Here is a 16,810-nt window from a genome sequence, read left to right as displayed (position 1 = left end):
CGGGCCCGCAGGGGCGGGGTTCCCACCATCAAAGCGCGGGACCGGGTGCTGCTGGGCCGCGCGTCCTTGCGCCCCGCCGAGGACGGGAACCGGGTCTTGGCAGTCGCGAAAGCCCGCTCGCTCCGGTCCCCCAATGCAGCATGCGCTCAATGACTGCCCAGGAGAGGATGGGAAGCCTAATCGATTTTTAGTAAGGCTCCACCCACGAGACGCTCTGGTGTTCTTCAAAGATCGGGATCAGACCAAGATGGGGATTAGAAAGCCTGCTACTCCCGGGAGGCCTGCCCCAAGGTCCTAAGCCTGGAGAATTCCTCTTACAGGGGAATTCAGTTTCCTTTAGGACGCGGGGGCGGGGCAGGCAGCAGTTCTTTCCTTTAGAGTCTCCCTGTAACAGGGAAAAGGAGGAATAAAGGCTCTATTCCGCCAAACGCCTGCTCGAGTTTAGTTTTGCACTTTCACTTCTCAGGGAATCAGCCAATAGACTCCGAATTTCAATCCAATAGGAGCAGAAAGCGGTCACTTGGACTGTTTCACGTGGATTCCTTTGTAGAAAAAACTGCAGTTTGTGCCCGGATAGCTCAGTCGGTAGAGTAGCAGGCTTTTAACCTGAGGGCCCAGGGTTCGGGCCCCCGTTTGGGCGGAGTATTTTTAAACATCTTCCTCTCCTCTCCACCACCTCTCCCGGCTTCCCCACTTTGGATCTGTGTCAAGGCCGCTCTTACTGAGCAGGTATAAGTTTATGCCAAACGCAACTGGGTCTCGCTTTCCAGAAACTACCTCGGCTGTGAGGTAAAAGGTGAGGCTAACGTTTGGTTAACCTCTCTCCCAGCCTCGGTCCTTTCTCTTCGGGCCTTCCCGTGTTACCCTGTCTTGGGATATTTTCCCCTTAAAACCAGCTTGTATTGCGTTTCTATTCAAAACGTAAGTAAACACATACGCAAAGCAACGGAACCCCGATCATCAGTCACGGCAGTCGCGCTCCGGGCTGTACGGGCACAGCTTTGGGTGCTGAACAGTTCAGACACTTTTTACTAAAGCCGCGCTGAGAAAACGGAGCTCCCTCCTCCCCCCCCGCCCGACCCCCCCCGCCAAAAAAAAAAAATTCAAGCCGAGACTCGTGCTTGCAAATCAGCTTCACCAGCTGGGGATCATCCAGCAGGTTGCCAAAGCGCTGGTGGGCCCCCGATGTGCGAGCCTTTGCTGGATAGTAAGACGTTTTAAAAGCCTGTCTTCAGGTCTGTCGCGGTTGAGACACCTTCCATGCCCAGAAAACGGGCGGCACCGGTGACCAACCCTAACACCTTTTCCTTGGGGCCCAGCCGTTTCAGCCACCACGCTAGGAATCCTGCCACACGTGGCCACCCAGTACCCAACAGTCTAGATGGAGTGACTAGGGGTTGGTGCAGATCATGGCATGATTTACGACTAATCTTTAAGCGGTTCAAGCTCTTGGCTCCCTCCTAGACCTGAAACTACCGTAGATTCATTGTCATGTGCCCGCTAAGATACTATAAGGAAAGCACTGGACTCCAGTCCTGTGCCGAGATAGGGCTGCAAAACACCTGCCGAAACCCGGGATCGAACCAGGGACCTTTAGATCTTCAGTCTAACGCTCTCCCAACTGAGCTATTTCGGCGGGCCTGATAGGCAGTTCTATTCTGTTCGTGAAATTTAAAATTAAAAAAAAAAAAAAATCCGCCTTCATCTTTTCAGTTTCTGATTTCATCTTGCAAATAGTATTGTTTTTAGCTCCGAAGTTTGAAAGCCGTGAGAAAACCAGTTCCTGTCATATGAGGAGAATTTCGCGTTGGACCTGGTCCCCGGTTATTTTTATTGTCTCCCTAATGCTTCCTCCACCTCTGCTCAGGGTTCTAATAAAAGTAAAGACAGACACTTACTAAATGCCTACTGTGTGCCCAGCACATGATCCACATGGACGCATTCAATCCCCACACCTACCCCCTGCCATGAAGTTGTTATCCAGCTCCAGAGCCCGAAAAAAATCTTGGTAGAGACAGACTTTATTTATTTTTTCTTACTTTTCATCCAAGGGTGAAAACCACAGCTAGAGTGGGCATGAGCCTGAGAGAGAGAGGCGAGAACCAGGAGTCTCAGGAGGCTCCGCCCTTGTCCCCTCTTCCCCAGGGCCTGCTACTCTCCTTCAGTCACACGACAGAGCGAAGGAACTCACTTTTCAAGGCTGTGAAAAGTGAATTGATCCTGTTCCAAGGGACTCTCTCGGGAACAAGAAATATTCCACTGTTTGCCAGAACTTCTGACATTGTTTCCATCCCTGAAACGCCATGAGAGCCCCATGATTCACTTTCTTCAAGAAAGAAGCCCCCAGTAACCAGCCAGTCCACTCTTCCCTGGATCCGTGACCATGGCTGTCCCTTTGGCATATACCGACCACCACAAGTCACATGAATATGGACTTACGATCTTGGGCATATTGGGAATATATTTCTCTGAAATGGTTCTCACCTCTTTCAGTACTTATATTTTCTTTTTAGCCTAGAAACCTCTTTAATAATAATACCTACAATGTATGGAAAGTTTGCTTTTAGGCTAAGACTCTATTAGGCACTACTCGAACAGGTTATTGTATTTAATCACTAAAATTTATGAGATGGATGCCGCTGAGGAAGCTGCGCTTTGGAGAGGGGGTGGAACTGTGGGTTGCTGGGTGCTCAGGGCGAGGCGCTCCTACGTGGCCGCTGGAGGCCATGCCCTATTAACCAGGACTCCCTGGGTACCACAGTCCATCAGCTAAGAGGGCAGCAGGCTCACTCAGCCCCCCACCCCCATCCTGTTAATGGGGAGATCAAGACAGACTTCCTTCTGTTGCCTGGTAGAACAAAGGAAGGCTCAACCTCTAGCTAAGCAAGGATGGTCCCTTCACCTCAAGGGGACATTAGTTTAGTCTCGGGGAAACCATGCCTGTGTGTCTCTTGGGTGCACAACCCAACCTCCTCTAACCCTTTCAGGAACCCAGTGTTTCCTTGTTCATTTGTAGTTGGTGGGAGCTAACCTTTTTGTTTCCCCAACACTAGGACTTGTCTCATCCCAGTCCTTTGGATACGCTCTTTCCCAATATGCACCCTCATCCGCCCACCAGCAGAAGCTGCCCTCTCAGCCTTAGCTCCTCCCGGTGTTCAGGGTCACGCTTTGGGGGAAGGGGAGAGATTTGGCTTCGTTTGGGGGATGCACTGCTTTGGTTGGTGCCTCCGATTCTGGTTGGTCATCTCTTTCTTTTCAGAGTACAGAAAATTCTCTGGACGGGCAGGAAGGTGGGGTCGCAGGCACCTAGCTGGGGGGCACCCAAGAGAGCGTCCGCCAAGGACAGGAGCGGAAAGGTGAGCAGAGACTGGGGAGGGGGAGCCCCGGGAATGTCCTGAAGGTGTCAGTCCCGGCCCCCCTCCCCAGCCATTCTTTAATTACAGCAGTAGTTGGAACCCCGCAGGCCGGTGGTTGATTGCAGAATAAATCAGCCTATTTAGTTCCTAGAGTCCTGGAGGCGCCCGGCCGGGGGCTCGTTTCTTTAATTATATTGAAAAAAAGGAAAGAACGTTCTGCCTGACCGGGGACTTGAACCCTTAGTTCTAGGGTTGATATTTTACCGACTGAACTATCTAGTACTGCACATAAAAACTAACTGGTGAATGGACACTGTGTCGTAGTTTGAGGCAGACGCTAACGACTTCTGTGTCCTCTCTGCACGTAATTCAATCTGATACCGACCCAAGGAGTCTGGAGGGAAAGAGATGAGGTCGTTCTTTGGCGGCTGCAGACACATTTCTTAAATAAAATAGAGAACGCGCCGTATTATTTTAGAGATCCCTTGGAGAAAGTGAATCCTGAGTTTTGCCGACACCTGCAGAGGAAGAAGAAGCCGCTTACTCACTGTCCCCACCCTGCGCGTTTGTTTGCCCCAATCCCAAAGCGCCCACGGTCGGCGACAAGGCTGCCCCCTCTTTAAACACATCTGGCTGCCCCTTTTTCCGAAAAGCACTGCTTCGCAGTCCCTAGTCCCCGTTCCAGGTGCCCACCTCGAAAAGAAGCGCGAAGGGCCTTAGGTGGGAGAGACCTCCTGGGTCCGGCCAGCAGCGGCGGCCGCCACCTCTGGCCCGGGCTCCGAACGCGTGCCCCCGCCCTGGGTCGCGCTCGCCCGCCCGGCCCACTGCTCAGGCCTCGGCGCGCACGCGCGCTCCCACCGTCCTTCTCCGGCTGAACCCGTCGTCCCCACTTCTCACCCATAAACGCTCTTTTAATCTTCTGCTCCTTTGCCTGTGCTGTTCCCTGTACCTGGAACGTCACCTCCTTTTCACTCCTTACCCGTCGTCCACCTCAGGCACCTTTGAGAACTCAGCCTGATCGCCACCCTCTCCGGGAAGCTCCTGGCGACCAGCGCCACCCCCGGGCCCCGGCTCCCCGCACGGGAGGTCGGGCAGGCAAGTGTGCCCGCAGCAAACCTTTGAGAGCCAGTGCAGTCAGGGCTTTAATAGAGGAATATGCAGGGGCTCACAGAGGAACGACTGGACGGCGTGCGGAGTAGAACCTGGCAGGGAAAATCGAGCAGAAGTGTCGTACTTTGAAAGGTGAGCAGGAATTGGGTTGGTGCACACACAGTGCAGTATGCAGATGAAGTGTTGTCGAACTGTGCACCTGCAACCTGTTTAATTTTGTTTATCAATGTCATTCCAATAAATTCACTAAAAAGGAAAAAGGAAAAGAAAGAAAGGGCTACCTGTCCCTACCCCCACCAAGTTTTCCCAGGTCGTTGTTGTTCGTCGAGCTGGACCCAGCGGAAACCGAGGGTTTCGCTGGCGGAGAGAGGGCCCGGGCTGTCGCCGGCCCAGCCGAGCCCCGCCCACTCCCAGCGGGGGGCCGGCGGCGGGGGCTGATCGGCCCAGGCCCCCTACACGGGCTCCGAAACGCGGGAAAAAGAGGGAGGGCTGGGAAGATCTGTAAGAAAGTGAGCGGCACGCCGTGCGTGGGGAGAGCGTAGTGTCACCCAGACCCAAGAACAAGGAGGGGACGCTGACTTTACACTGAGCAGGTGAAAAGCCACAACAAAATCCCTTTCCGGTTTCCAGTCTTCTCTCACCCGGAGGCAAAAAGCAGTCCGGTACTCCCGGGTCCACGCCCAGCACGTTGCCAACCACGTGCGAGTGAAAATGTCGGAGATGTTGTCACAAAGAGGAACGTGCTGCCGATTTGGAAGAACGTTGCAGGTCCGCCTAAAACAGTTGCCGAAACCCGGGATCGAACCAGGGACCTTTAGATCTTCAGTCTAACGCTCTCCCAACTGAGCTATTTCGGCAACTCCTGGGCGGGGCTCTCTCACATATGAGTAAGAAACATTTCTGTCATTGTGGCAAATTGGGTTTGTACAGCGGTCTGGCTGGAGGTAGGTACTCAATAAATATCACCCAAGTTATGAGACTGTCGTAAGCGAGAAGTAAAAACTAATTTTACTTTTCTCGTTTGTTTCATTGACTGCCCTGCAGTCTGCTTTTCTTATTTAAAAATAAATCGTGGACTTCTTTTAATGTCAGTTGTGTAGACATTTCATTCATTTTAACCCATGCACACAGTATTGAGTTGTATGGATATAACACAACCTATTTAATCAAATTTCTAATGATGGACATTTTGACTTTTTCCCTCTAGTTTTCATTATTAAAAACAATATTGTAATGACTATCCTTTTGTATTTACTTGTTATTCATATGAGAAGACAGATTTTTTTTTTCCCAAGGTCAAAAGATAAGAACAATTTGAATTCTTCAGATATTGTGAAATTGGACTCAACGAATGTATGGAAGAGGACAGTAAGGCCATTTTTAAAGGCTTCAAATGTGGACTTCCAATGCTCCTTCCAGATGAGGTATACTAGTCTTTGTATCTGTATGTTAAAAGCATTGATTTGCTAAACCTAAATATTTAAAATATACCTCAATTTTTGTAATTCCACCTTGGCATTTACAAATTGTTAAATATATAGGACATGGGTAGCTCAGGTGATTAGAGGGTCCACTATGTGAAGGTTGCGGGTTGGATCTCCTGGTCAAGACACATACAAGAAGCAACCAATGAATGCATAAATAAGTGGAACAAAACAATCTCTCTCTCTCTCTCTCTCTCTCTCTCTCAAAATCAATTGATCAATCAATAAAGTGGAATTGGCTCAGAACTTTCTCAAACTTATGAGAAACAAGTTCTGGTTTAATAATATCCCCTCATATGCTAGTTGTATTCCACCTCTTCCCATTTCATAATTTTGCATCCTTTGTGTTCATAGAACTAGGATGGGGCAAAAGTAGGTTTACAGTTGTTCTCATGTAAAATAATGCAATAATTAATAATAAATACAGGAATAAACTCTGCGTTTCACTTACAACTGTTAACCTACTTTTGCCCCACCTGCAAATGTAATTGTAGCAGTCCTAGTCCTAAGTGAATCAGAATCTCTGCTCATGGGGCTCGGGATTATGTAATTTTTAAAGCTGCCCAGGTGATTTTAATGTGCAGCCTCTCTCAACATCCCGTTCCTCTGTTCTGATGCAAAAATGTAGCTGTTACAAATAGACTCATGTTTTAAATTGTTTACTCAACCTCTCAACTGGCACCTCCAACTCAGAATGTCCCAAAATGAACTCATACTTCCTTCTAAACTTGTTTATCTTACTACCACCTTCCATTCAAGTATCCCACGCCAGAGAAATACAAATTCCTTCCTCCCTCCCACCTTCTGTTCTTCACCCACAATTGCACCAAGTGCCAGTCATTTCAGTTGAACATTCCTGGAATCCCTCCACTTCTTTTCATTCTCAAATCTTTTCCAACCTCTTAATGGATCTTCCTACCTATAAATCAGTTCCCACACTGGAATCCATCATCCTGCTTAAAAATCCTGCACTGGCTCCCTAGCTGAAAACAAAAACCAAGGCTTCTTTACATGGTACATAAAGACTTTCCTAAATCGGACTTCACCGCTCTTCAGCGTCGTATCAGTGCTCTCTCCTTGATTCTAACCTCAAATCATTCATGCAGCCACCCACACTCAGGATGCTCGCCTTGACTTTGCTCAACTTTGTTCATGCAGCATTTTTGACACTACCCTTCGCCTAACCTCCATTAAAAAATGCAACTCTAAACTTCGATACCACCTCCTAAGTTCTACAAACTATCTCTGACATGTCTCTATGCCCACCCTCCGCATTCCTATAGGCTGGTTGCCCCTCTACAGTGCTTTCATGCCACTTACCATACTGGATTGTGATTGCCATTTGCATCCCTAATGCATGTTACCTAACAGGCTGGAGTACATGTTCAATGAATTCCTAGCTGTGTTTCAGGGTCAGCTGATTCTTCACCAACTTGGAAAATCACCCGTTCCAACTCAGATGTGACCTCTGCAAGGCTATACAGATGGAAGGTTCTGAGCTCTTTAGCTCTTACCTTTAAAGATTCCTCATCTGGCCACCCTACCTCCTTCCCCTGAGGGATGGCCGTGAACTAAGAGGGGCACTCAACTTGAAAAGAGGAAAGTCTGAAGAGAATACAGCCAGATTATTTTAGCAGTTTTGGAGGAGAAAGCTATGAAGGCTTGTAATGCTTCCCACAGGGCAGCAGACTACAGGGCAAAAGCTTCATAAACTTTTAGAAGCAAGCTCTAAATTTTCCTAACAATCCCAGGGTTTTACAAGGCGTACATCTTAAGTGAATAGATTCCACAGATTTTTCTATGCTTCCTTTTAGGACTACACTGTATGTTGTTTTTCACTTATCTTGCTGGAAGTAAAGCATATCCTTGGGAAAGTGTAGGTTTGATATTTTCGTGGGCTTCAGAGGTCCCTGAAAATAGTAATTTGCGATTTTGCTGAGTGATATTTTTGAATCGTGAGTACGGGTGGACCCCTATCCCAACCCACGTCACAGCAGCCCACCGAAGGACTAAAGGAGGGATTATTAAAATGTTTCACATATATTTGCTCCTAGTGGAGATTATGTACCACAGTGGTAGTCAAGATTGCAGCATGCAGCTAACAAATGTCTACTGTGATGGTTTTCAGCTTGTCAGGAAAAAAAAAAAAAGTGTTGCCGAAACTTAGATCAAGCCCAGCATTGGGAATCAGGCAGATGATTTGAACAGAGAAGTGGCCTTTCCAGAGCCAGGCTAGCAAAACTCTGACAACATAGCTCATCTTGTGGACACGAGAGCCTTGAGACATCAAGGAGCCTGAAGGCTCAACTTCAAGGCGGCTCCTTCCTACAGGTGGAAGCCCCCAAACGGTACTATCCACAGTACTAAGCCTCTAGAAACAGAGATGTGCATGTCTGCATGATGTGATCTTTATCAGCTGCCTTCCAACCCGGTTTCTCCCAGAACACAAGGTTGGAGGGTCACAATCTCCAGGGTTAAACAAACTCAGCCTTGAATTCCAACCAGGTGACTATTCAGCTATGTGACCTTGAGTGAATTTGCTCGTTGTTTCTGTGCCTTTCTTCATATTCAACAGGATGATTGTAACACTTACCCCTTAAAATGGCTTAAGCATTAGCCAGACAATCCTGAGTCCCTATCACAGCATCTGGACACAGAAGCAGCAGCTCAGCAAACGTGCAGGCCTTCCACAGGGCAGGCCCAGGGCTTGCTCTCTGCGACGGAGGCCTCTCCAGGCCCCTCGGATTGATTACTCTGCTCCACCCTGAACTCCACAGTGAACCTAAAGAAGCATTTTCACTGCTTTTCCTGCTAAGGTCTTTAAAATCAATACCCACTTACTTATGTTTCAAAATACAGATTTGAATCCCTATACGAAATAGCTGAGAACTTAAGAACCTGAACAGGCAAGAGAAGTTCAATTTTTATTTTTGAGGTGAAACAGGCACAGTATCAGTACCACTACAAACTACTCCCCTCCACCAAGGTGAGACACTACCGTATTACACTGAAGCCCTGGGGGCTGTTAAAACTGCTCTTCTGCTCCCGGGTCCTACAGAACGTTGCTGGACCGTTGCAACATCTGGAAACCCGTGGCCAGTTTTTCTCTGCTTCCTGTGAAGATCAATATCCGATTCCCAAGGACAAAGCACCACCAGGTCAGCTCCCCACCTCCTACCACCACTTCCTACCCAGAAGTGAATCAGACAAACAATATGACTTTTTAAAAATTATTTAATTTAGTGGTTTTCTTGGAAAAAACAATAAGGCAAAAAAACTGAAAATATATATAGTTTTGTTTTGATGTGACTATTTCACCTGAAGGACTCAAAGCTTCTTCCATTTGCAGGAACCTGACTGGGGATCGGGCTGGAAATGTAGTGCAGAGGGCGGAGGAAGAGGCAAGCAGCAGGGAGGTTCAGTTTAGTTGGGGATCCTCAGTCTAAGGCCCCTGAGTCATCAGACCTTCACCTTTTGGGCCTCCTTGCAAGCAGCCCCAGGACAATCCCTTGCTTCTGTGGGGAATCAGGTTCTTAGGAGGAAATTCCCCAGCAGCTGCCCCCTCTCAAGTCCATCTGGCTGGGAAGGGAGGAGGGACGAAGCACTGGCTCACCCAGTAGAAATCCAGCTTCCCTGGAGGGCTGGCTTCCTCTGGAATGACATTGCCCCCCAGGGCCCACACTGGCTGAGGCTCAGCAGTTACGGAACAGAAACGAAAAAACACTAACAAAAGGCATACAAGGAAGGCACCTCAGTTTGTGATCCTCAACCAAGGGTGGGCTGCATGGGGGTGAGATTTCGGAAGAAGACAACTCAAACAAATACAGAAAAAGGGAAGCCAGAGCCCAGCAGGGGTTCTCCTGCCCATCCCATGTGATGCTGCTCTCAGCCCCACATCCCAGGAAGAGTTGTTTTGGGTGTCAGCTGTGTGAGCTGCGATTTGGACAGAGGCAGAATCAATCTGGAAACTGTCCTCCTGACCCCACTCCTCCTGACAAAAGAAAGGCAGGAAGGAGGTGAGGATTTCGTTTTCAAGAGTCAGGTATTTAGGAGAGCAGACTTCAGGCAGCAGCGGGCACCCATGACAGAAACCATAGGGAGCAGCCGAGCTCAGTAACAGCCGGGCACAACCCTGCTCAGGTTCTGAACGAGTCCGCCCCTACAGGGTGGAAGGCGGAGGAGGCTCCAGTCCACATCCACAGATCCGAGAGTCCCAGGGAGATAGGAAGTATCAAAAACCCAAGATTCTTAATAGGAAGGAGGAAAATCAAACAAAAAATTAGATTTTTCTCTACATATGTATAATATACAGATTTTTAACACATTATTTCATGGGTGGCTCCAGTCCATGGGGCTTGAGAGATGGTGACAACTTTCACCCCAGGTAAACCGCTTCTCTCAAATTCTGCAGGAGATCAGAAGGGGGCAGGACGTTTTGCTCCACAGTGGGCACACACCCAAACTGGTATCGTGCGGAGAGAGAGCAGCGAAGTGAGAAAGGAAATGACGGATGGGGGTGAGGAGGAAGCAGGAAAGCGAAAGTGGCCGGCAGTCTTTTTCGGTCCTGCCTGTGTTCTCAGAAGTTCTCTGCCTGAGCACGTCCGTAAAGCCCCTTTGTGAGACCACCGCAACCCTACCAACCACCAAAGCGGCCTCGGTTGCGATCCCAGGAGATGGAGAACAGCAGAAAGGTGTTTTACGTGAGTGAAGACAGAAATGTCCAAGAGTGTAACTCAATGTTCCGACCTTACAGGACAAGTCTCCCGGGCAGTGTCCCAAGACGTAGTTATCCACGCATGGACATCCCCATGACACGGACCCCACTGGTGAACACATTTCACAACGCCCATCCCAAGCTCCACCGCAATCATGCATGATGCCTCTGTTGGTGAGTCTAACATGTTTCTTTTTAGAAGAACTTCTAAACCCAGCTCTTACTCTGAACAGCACCAAAATGCCCCTGAATCTTAATCTGGTGTAGATCTTGGCTGAGCTGGGCACTATGGGGGAGGCTGGACGGCATCATCTTGAACGGGAGCAGAGGGAGAAGGAAGAGCCAAGAACACCTGCCTCTACAGAAGTGGAGCAACACTACCTTTCAGCCACTAAACCTCTCCCTTACAAACACAGGTATCTATTATGTTGATTTCAGTTTCAATCAGCTAAGGCAACCAGCCAATCACCACCACTGGTGTCTGCTTCTGGTGATTGATTTGGAAAAAATGATTGGTTAAGACAGACAAACTTGAGGAAAGCCCTCGGGAAGGGAATCCCCAGCTTTCCCGTGCATCCTCTGTCCCCTTGGCTTTTGGCTCCTCCTCCTTTTCTTTACTGTTGTTCAGAAAATGTCCGGGCATGAGCTCCAGTCCTGTTTTTCTTTACACTCCCAGTATCCTCCCCTATAAATATGGGTTAACTCCTTGGTAACAGGGTCTCCCTTCAGCTCAAACCACAGTGCCTTATAGGGATCGCTGTGTGTGCCTAAAAGGGAAAGGGGGCAAAGAAAAAACAGAATTAGAGCTGCAAACACGTTGGTATTCTCCATATATGAAGAAATCAAGAAGAGGACAGGTGTGTTACCATCCTTTCTGTCTGTGTCTTCTGCTTTGTTACCATCCTTTCTGTCTGTGTCTTTCGCTTTTCTTTCCTCTTCTCTCCTCTTTCTGGCAAGTCTTTGTTTTTCTTCCAAGCGCTGCTTCTCAGCATTTGCCTCATCCCACTTCCCTTCCTCCATCAGTCTCTGGTCGGGCCGTAATCGGCTGTCTGTGGGGGCAGTGCCCGGCTCCTCGGCATTGAGAGTCAGAGCAAGCTCTGAGAAGTAGTACATGTTTTCTGCATTATTCCTGAAAGCAAAGGATGAGAAAGAAAAAGGCTCACGCCAGAGCCCAGGTCCTAGCTAGTTAAGGAGCCACGATGAAGCAAGCTGCTGAAAGAGGACATGACCAGGCTGTTCTACGAAAGGACAGACTCAGGAACCGTGGCACCTTCCCCGACTTAAGAGACCCACACTGAACCTCTCCTCGTCTTCTCCCAGCACCACTCAATTCCAGTTTTCTGGGCTTGTGCTGTACTCAGCTGAAAGCAGAGAGACACTCATTAGGAAAAAGGAAACAATCTGTAATTGAGAATTCCTTAGTCCTGTTTCGTCTGCTTTATTTAAACCTCATTCTGAGATAATCTTGGCTCTTACTACAGAGTGAACATAGTAAATGGTGACAGAAAAATGCTTTCTGTTGTAATTTATTTCCAAAGTCCTGTATATTATCTCAGGACGCTTTATATCGGTGCTGGGCCTTCAGGCTAAACTGTTAGCAACTGGTAGGCATCTGTCTCCTCTAGCCACTTCTGAACAGTTTTGTTCTCAAATATAGAATACCCAATCTGAACCACAATCCAAAGGACCTATAGGAAGCACCGAACATGGTTTGGCAGATATGGTGTGATTAGTTTGAACTTTCTTGGGATAAAGTCCAACGACACAATGACAACCTTCTGGCAATCTCTCTAAAGCTTCGATTTCTCTTGCTCAATCCCTCACATAATGAAGTGGGAAGCAATGCAAAGAAGTCGTCGGTACTGTTCCAAGGCTGAGGTCACAGAGGGTCTGGGCAGCACGCGCTGATACTCACGGTAAAGGGTTCCTCTGCCACAGCGTGACCCTGCTCTCCTCTGCTTCGTGGCCTCTCTGTCGAGCATCGCCCCCATTATCCCCAGTCGCTGGTCTGGAACGTTCCATTTTCTCATCCCACGTCCCCCGCAGGACAAAGTGAACTTTTCCTGATCGATCTTTCACTTCCCCTGTCACCTACAAGGATGGAGAGCAGGGCCTTGGAATACAGACCGCGGTCACTGTGGGTTAGCTTACCTAGCTCTTCTGGAAACCAAAGTCCTGGGGTGAATACTAGTTAAATCCTGTTCTGACAAACATCATGGAGTCATCCAAATTATTTGTTAAATTTTCTTAAGCTGCTTAAAATAAGTGAAGCATGAGTTGGAGGTTTCATCATCATTTTGTTATTCAGGAATTTTTGTTGCAATGATACTATGTAGGAAAAGGATCTGACTGGTACTCAGGATTATGGTATTTTCTTCTCTCCAGAATTCAGAGAGAGCCACAAACAGATTTAAACCTCTATTTTTCACTCTCCCATCAAAACTCATGGCACAACTGCACTGTGGAGCAACACAGCTCTCTGACTCCTTGGCAGGGTCCAAGTACCCATGTTTTTTTCCTGTAATCCTTTTGTTAGGCCTTCCTCTGTGTTTCCAATTTTGTCTCTCATTACTCTTGACTTTTACTTTCTTATTGCCTTTCCCAGAAAAAAGAAGGATTTGGTTTAGTAATGCAATATAGTCCCCTTTCTTGCTGACTTTCTCCTTTATCTCTTCTTTTTTATTTGATCATCATATGTATATATATTTAGGAGATATGTATATTTAGATTACCCATCTATCTATCTATCTATCTATCTATCTATCATCTCCCTCTCTATCCATCCATCCATCCATCCCAGCCCCAAGAGTGAGCTTTCTAAGGGATACACACTAAATGAAAAGATTTTAACTCCAACTTCTCTTACCTTTCTTGGTACATCCCGAGAAAAGTAGCTATAAGGAAAAAATTTAAGATTGCACTTGTCTCCTGTCTTGTGATTTACAATATCAATTTCACCAGACTATAAAAAAATGAAAAGAATTATGGTTTAGTTTTATTAGACCAGATGCCTTGAATACCTGCCAACCTCATGCCGTATAATTCTTACTTTTCAATCTTATATTGTAGCACTCCCTGCTTAAGATTCAAGTCTTAGTCAACCTCAAGATGCTATGAAATCCCTCTGTAACCCCGGTGTCCCAGTTGGGATAAACACCAAATGACTTTTTTAAAAAATTGCGTGTAAGATGTTAGGTAGCATGACTTGCTCTTTGGCACACATACTGATATTCACATAGTAATGTACTTTTCCAAACCAATCCTCACTGGACCCCGTGAGGAATTCTGTGCTTAAATCAAAGTGTTCCACTCACAATTTCAAGGTTACATATGGCAGACCTTTCTATGCTTCATGCAGTTCATTTTCCCTCTTACCTTCTGAATCCCAAACCATACTTTAAGAGGCAGCTTAATTCCCACACCTGCCATGGAGCTTTTCCTGACAGCTCAAGATAGTATTCGCTCTCTTTCTGAATTTACTTCAATCATTGTCTTAAGAGCATATTGACAATTAAACAGGTGTCTTAATACACCTCTTCCACTTGAGTATTTTTAAAAATACTTATTTTTTTAGAGAGAGGAGGGAGAAAGAGAGGGAGAGAAACACCCATCAGTTGCCTCTTGCATGCACCCTGACCGGAACTGAATCCACAACCTAGGCATGTGCACGGACCGGGAATTGAACTGGTGACCTTTCGCTTTGGGGAATGACACCCAACCGAGCCACACAAATCAGGGCAAGAGTATTTTGTTAAATACTTTTCAACCTACATATATTTGTCACACCTCTCCAATGATACAGTAAGTCTTTGAAGGACAATGTTTCATCTGACTTTGTATCCCCTGGACCTAGTGCGCTGCTGGTAGTAAACGTCTAATGAATAACGGAGGGATGAGGAGTGAGAGCCGTGTTAATTTTCTTGTATCCTTCGTAGAGCCCAACGGTCCCAGTAGTCATCTAATGTTATAAGTTGGTCATTTATAAATAATAATTTGTGGTATAGAATCTCAGGGAGGTTAAGGTGGGGCTACTGGCTAAGACAAATTCCTCAGGAGAAACTCCTAAGCCAGTAACAGTGCCTGGGGCTTCAGGAGCATGTCGGGCACTTTTGCTCACCTGGTCTATCCACAACTTGCCCACGATAATGTTGTGCACTGTTGTGGTAACTTTCTTCCAAGTGTAGTGGTGCCCAGACGCATGGAAAATACAGTGGATGCTGCCTGGAAGCAGAGAGAGGCACATAAATTAAGCCTAATACTTAAAATAAATAGCAACGTTAGCAAGAAGTAACAATGGATTGATTTTCTTCTTTGGATATTTCTTACTGTTAAGAGGAAAACAGTAAGTCAAAAAGGAATTCATAACCTTCTTAAATGATGGAACCACTGACTGAATTGTTTCACCTGATTTTAAAATTTATCAGGAAGACATAACTGATGACAAACACTAAAAAATGATACAGCTCACCTAGAAAGCAACCGTGTACAATTGTAGAAATAACAGTGAGAGCAAAAACCCCAAACTTTTCTCCAACTGTGCCCATCGGGCCAGCTGCAAAATTTACAGGAACAGGTCAATTCTGCCCCAACATGAAAAAAATAAAATTGCGTTGTGGCAAGTAGCTTACGTTGGTGGTTAATTCCGGGGGCTAGGTCCTATTTTTAGCAATTAGCTGTGTGACCTTAAGCAAACCACTTTATCTAAGGGCCTTAACAATAAAAAGGAGGAGTCACAGACCCGTGACTTTGGAATCAGACACAACTGGATTAAGTCCTGGCTCGACTACTCATCAGATGTATGACCCTGTACATCTTGTAAAATAATTTGTCTGCTCTTTGTCCATGGTTCCTGGGAAGAAACCTCTACATCCTTGGAACTTCCCAACTGACAGTAGTGTATTTAGTATTCACGGGGCCATGGAAGTTTACGCTAGTAGCCACCGTGGTGGCGCCTGGAAGGCCTACGCTAACAAGACGGTTCAGGATGCAGGCGGGCCAGAAAGACCAACTGTCTAATTGGAAAGTTGGAGCTTTGAGTTACTTGATAAGGGCTGGACCTCCTGACCTCCTGGAAATGATATTCCCTTTCCTCCAGGAGGGAAGGAGGCCTGGATATCAAGTTCAATCATGTGGCCAATGATTCAATCAATCGTGCGTATATAATGAAATCCCAATAAAATCTCTGGACAATGGAGGTTGGTGGAGCTTCCTGGTTGGTGAACACATCAATGTACCAGGAGGGTCCTGTGCCCCAAATCCATGGGAAGGGGGCATGGAAGGACCCTCCCAGACCTCACCCTGTGTACGTCTTTGTTTGGCCGGTCCTGATTTGTACCCTTTATAATAAAACTATAATAACGAGTATAGCATTTTCCTGAGTCCTGTGAGTCATTCTCGCAAATTAGTGAACCTGAAAGAGTTGTGGGTAATTTTGAATTTATGTGCAGGTGGCATGGGGACCTCCAAACTTGTGGCTGACATCTGAAGTAAGGGCAGACTTACTGGGGTCTGTGCTTTTAACTTATGTGGTTGGTAGTAAGCTGGGTGGTTAGCATCAGAACTGCATTACAATACTACACCCTGCGGAAGTTGTTAACTTTCCTAGGCCTCAGTTTTATATATTTGTAAACTTGGGGTTACCACATCTCGTGCCATAAATATCTGTTTATTTACACAGTAACATGCTTGAAACACAATAGGCGCTCAGTAGATACAGTCCTCTCCTGTTCCTTTGAGCTAATTCCCACTGAATAACAAACAAAAGCCAGTTAGTTGTTTGAAGAGAGGTGACTAAAGAATCAAAATTTTTAAAAAAATTTAAAGATATATATTTTTTATTTTGAATCAGATATATACATATATATGTACATATATACTGTATTTTGCCAGGTATAATGCATGCTTTGGTCTTAACTTTTTAGAGAAAAATAAGGATGTGCATTATACATGGGAATAATGATTACATACCATAGGCACAATGATCCTGTGTATAATGCACACCAAAATGTGGCTGTATATATGTATGTGTGTGTGTGTATAGTCAATGATACAGTCAATTCCAGGAATGGTATAACGTTAAGCACCCTCTGTAACCACTAGTGAAAAGGACACACAGTGGCTTAAGTGTGCCTTTTTTGCACCAAAGA

At 46.6% G+C, this 16,810-nt stretch overlaps 1 protein-coding gene and 3 non-coding genes across 4 annotated transcripts in view; 1 reads left to right on the top strand and 3 right to left on the bottom strand.

Moving 5' to 3' along the window:
* The first annotated feature begins 567 nt into the window (after window positions 1-567).
* On the top strand, window positions 568-640 carry TRNAK-UUU (transfer RNA lysine (anticodon UUU)). Its single transcript has one exon. It is a non-coding gene; the product is annotated as a tRNA-Lys (tRNA).
* Window positions 641-1,563: 923 nt separating this feature from the next.
* Window positions 1,564-1,636, bottom strand: TRNAF-GAA (transfer RNA phenylalanine (anticodon GAA)). Its single transcript has one exon. It is a non-coding gene; the product is annotated as a tRNA-Phe (tRNA).
* Window positions 1,637-5,250: 3,614 nt separating this feature from the next.
* On the bottom strand, window positions 5,251-5,323 carry TRNAF-GAA (transfer RNA phenylalanine (anticodon GAA)). Its single transcript has one exon. It is a non-coding gene; the product is annotated as a tRNA-Phe (tRNA).
* Window positions 5,324-9,163: 3,840 nt separating this feature from the next.
* The window catches only part of OSBP (oxysterol binding protein), a 33,279-nt gene continuing 25,632 nt past the window's right edge, over window positions 9,164-16,810 (bottom strand). The window contains exons 10-14 of the mRNA XM_054563725.1: window positions 14,782-14,885; window positions 13,531-13,626; window positions 12,580-12,755; window positions 11,531-11,793; window positions 9,164-11,431 (exon numbers count right to left, since the gene is read on the bottom strand). Coding sequence (XP_054419700.1) covers window positions 11,289-11,431; window positions 11,531-11,793; window positions 12,580-12,755; window positions 13,531-13,626; window positions 14,782-14,885 — 782 coding nt within the window. The 3' untranslated portion in view covers window positions 9,164-11,288. The remainder of the gene's footprint in view (window positions 11,432-11,530; window positions 11,794-12,579; window positions 12,756-13,530; window positions 13,627-14,781; window positions 14,886-16,810) is intronic.

Source organism: Pteronotus mesoamericanus, unplaced genomic scaffold, assembly GCF_021234165.1.
Source record: "Pteronotus mesoamericanus isolate MK-2021 breed Mesoamerican mustached bat unplaced genomic scaffold, CSHL_Meso_final scaffold_83, whole genome shotgun sequence".
NCBI lineage: Eukaryota > Metazoa > Chordata > Mammalia > Chiroptera > Mormoopidae > Pteronotus > Pteronotus mesoamericanus.
The sequence above is the reverse complement of the archived record's forward strand: the minus strand, read 5'-3'. Positions and strand labels throughout refer to the sequence as shown.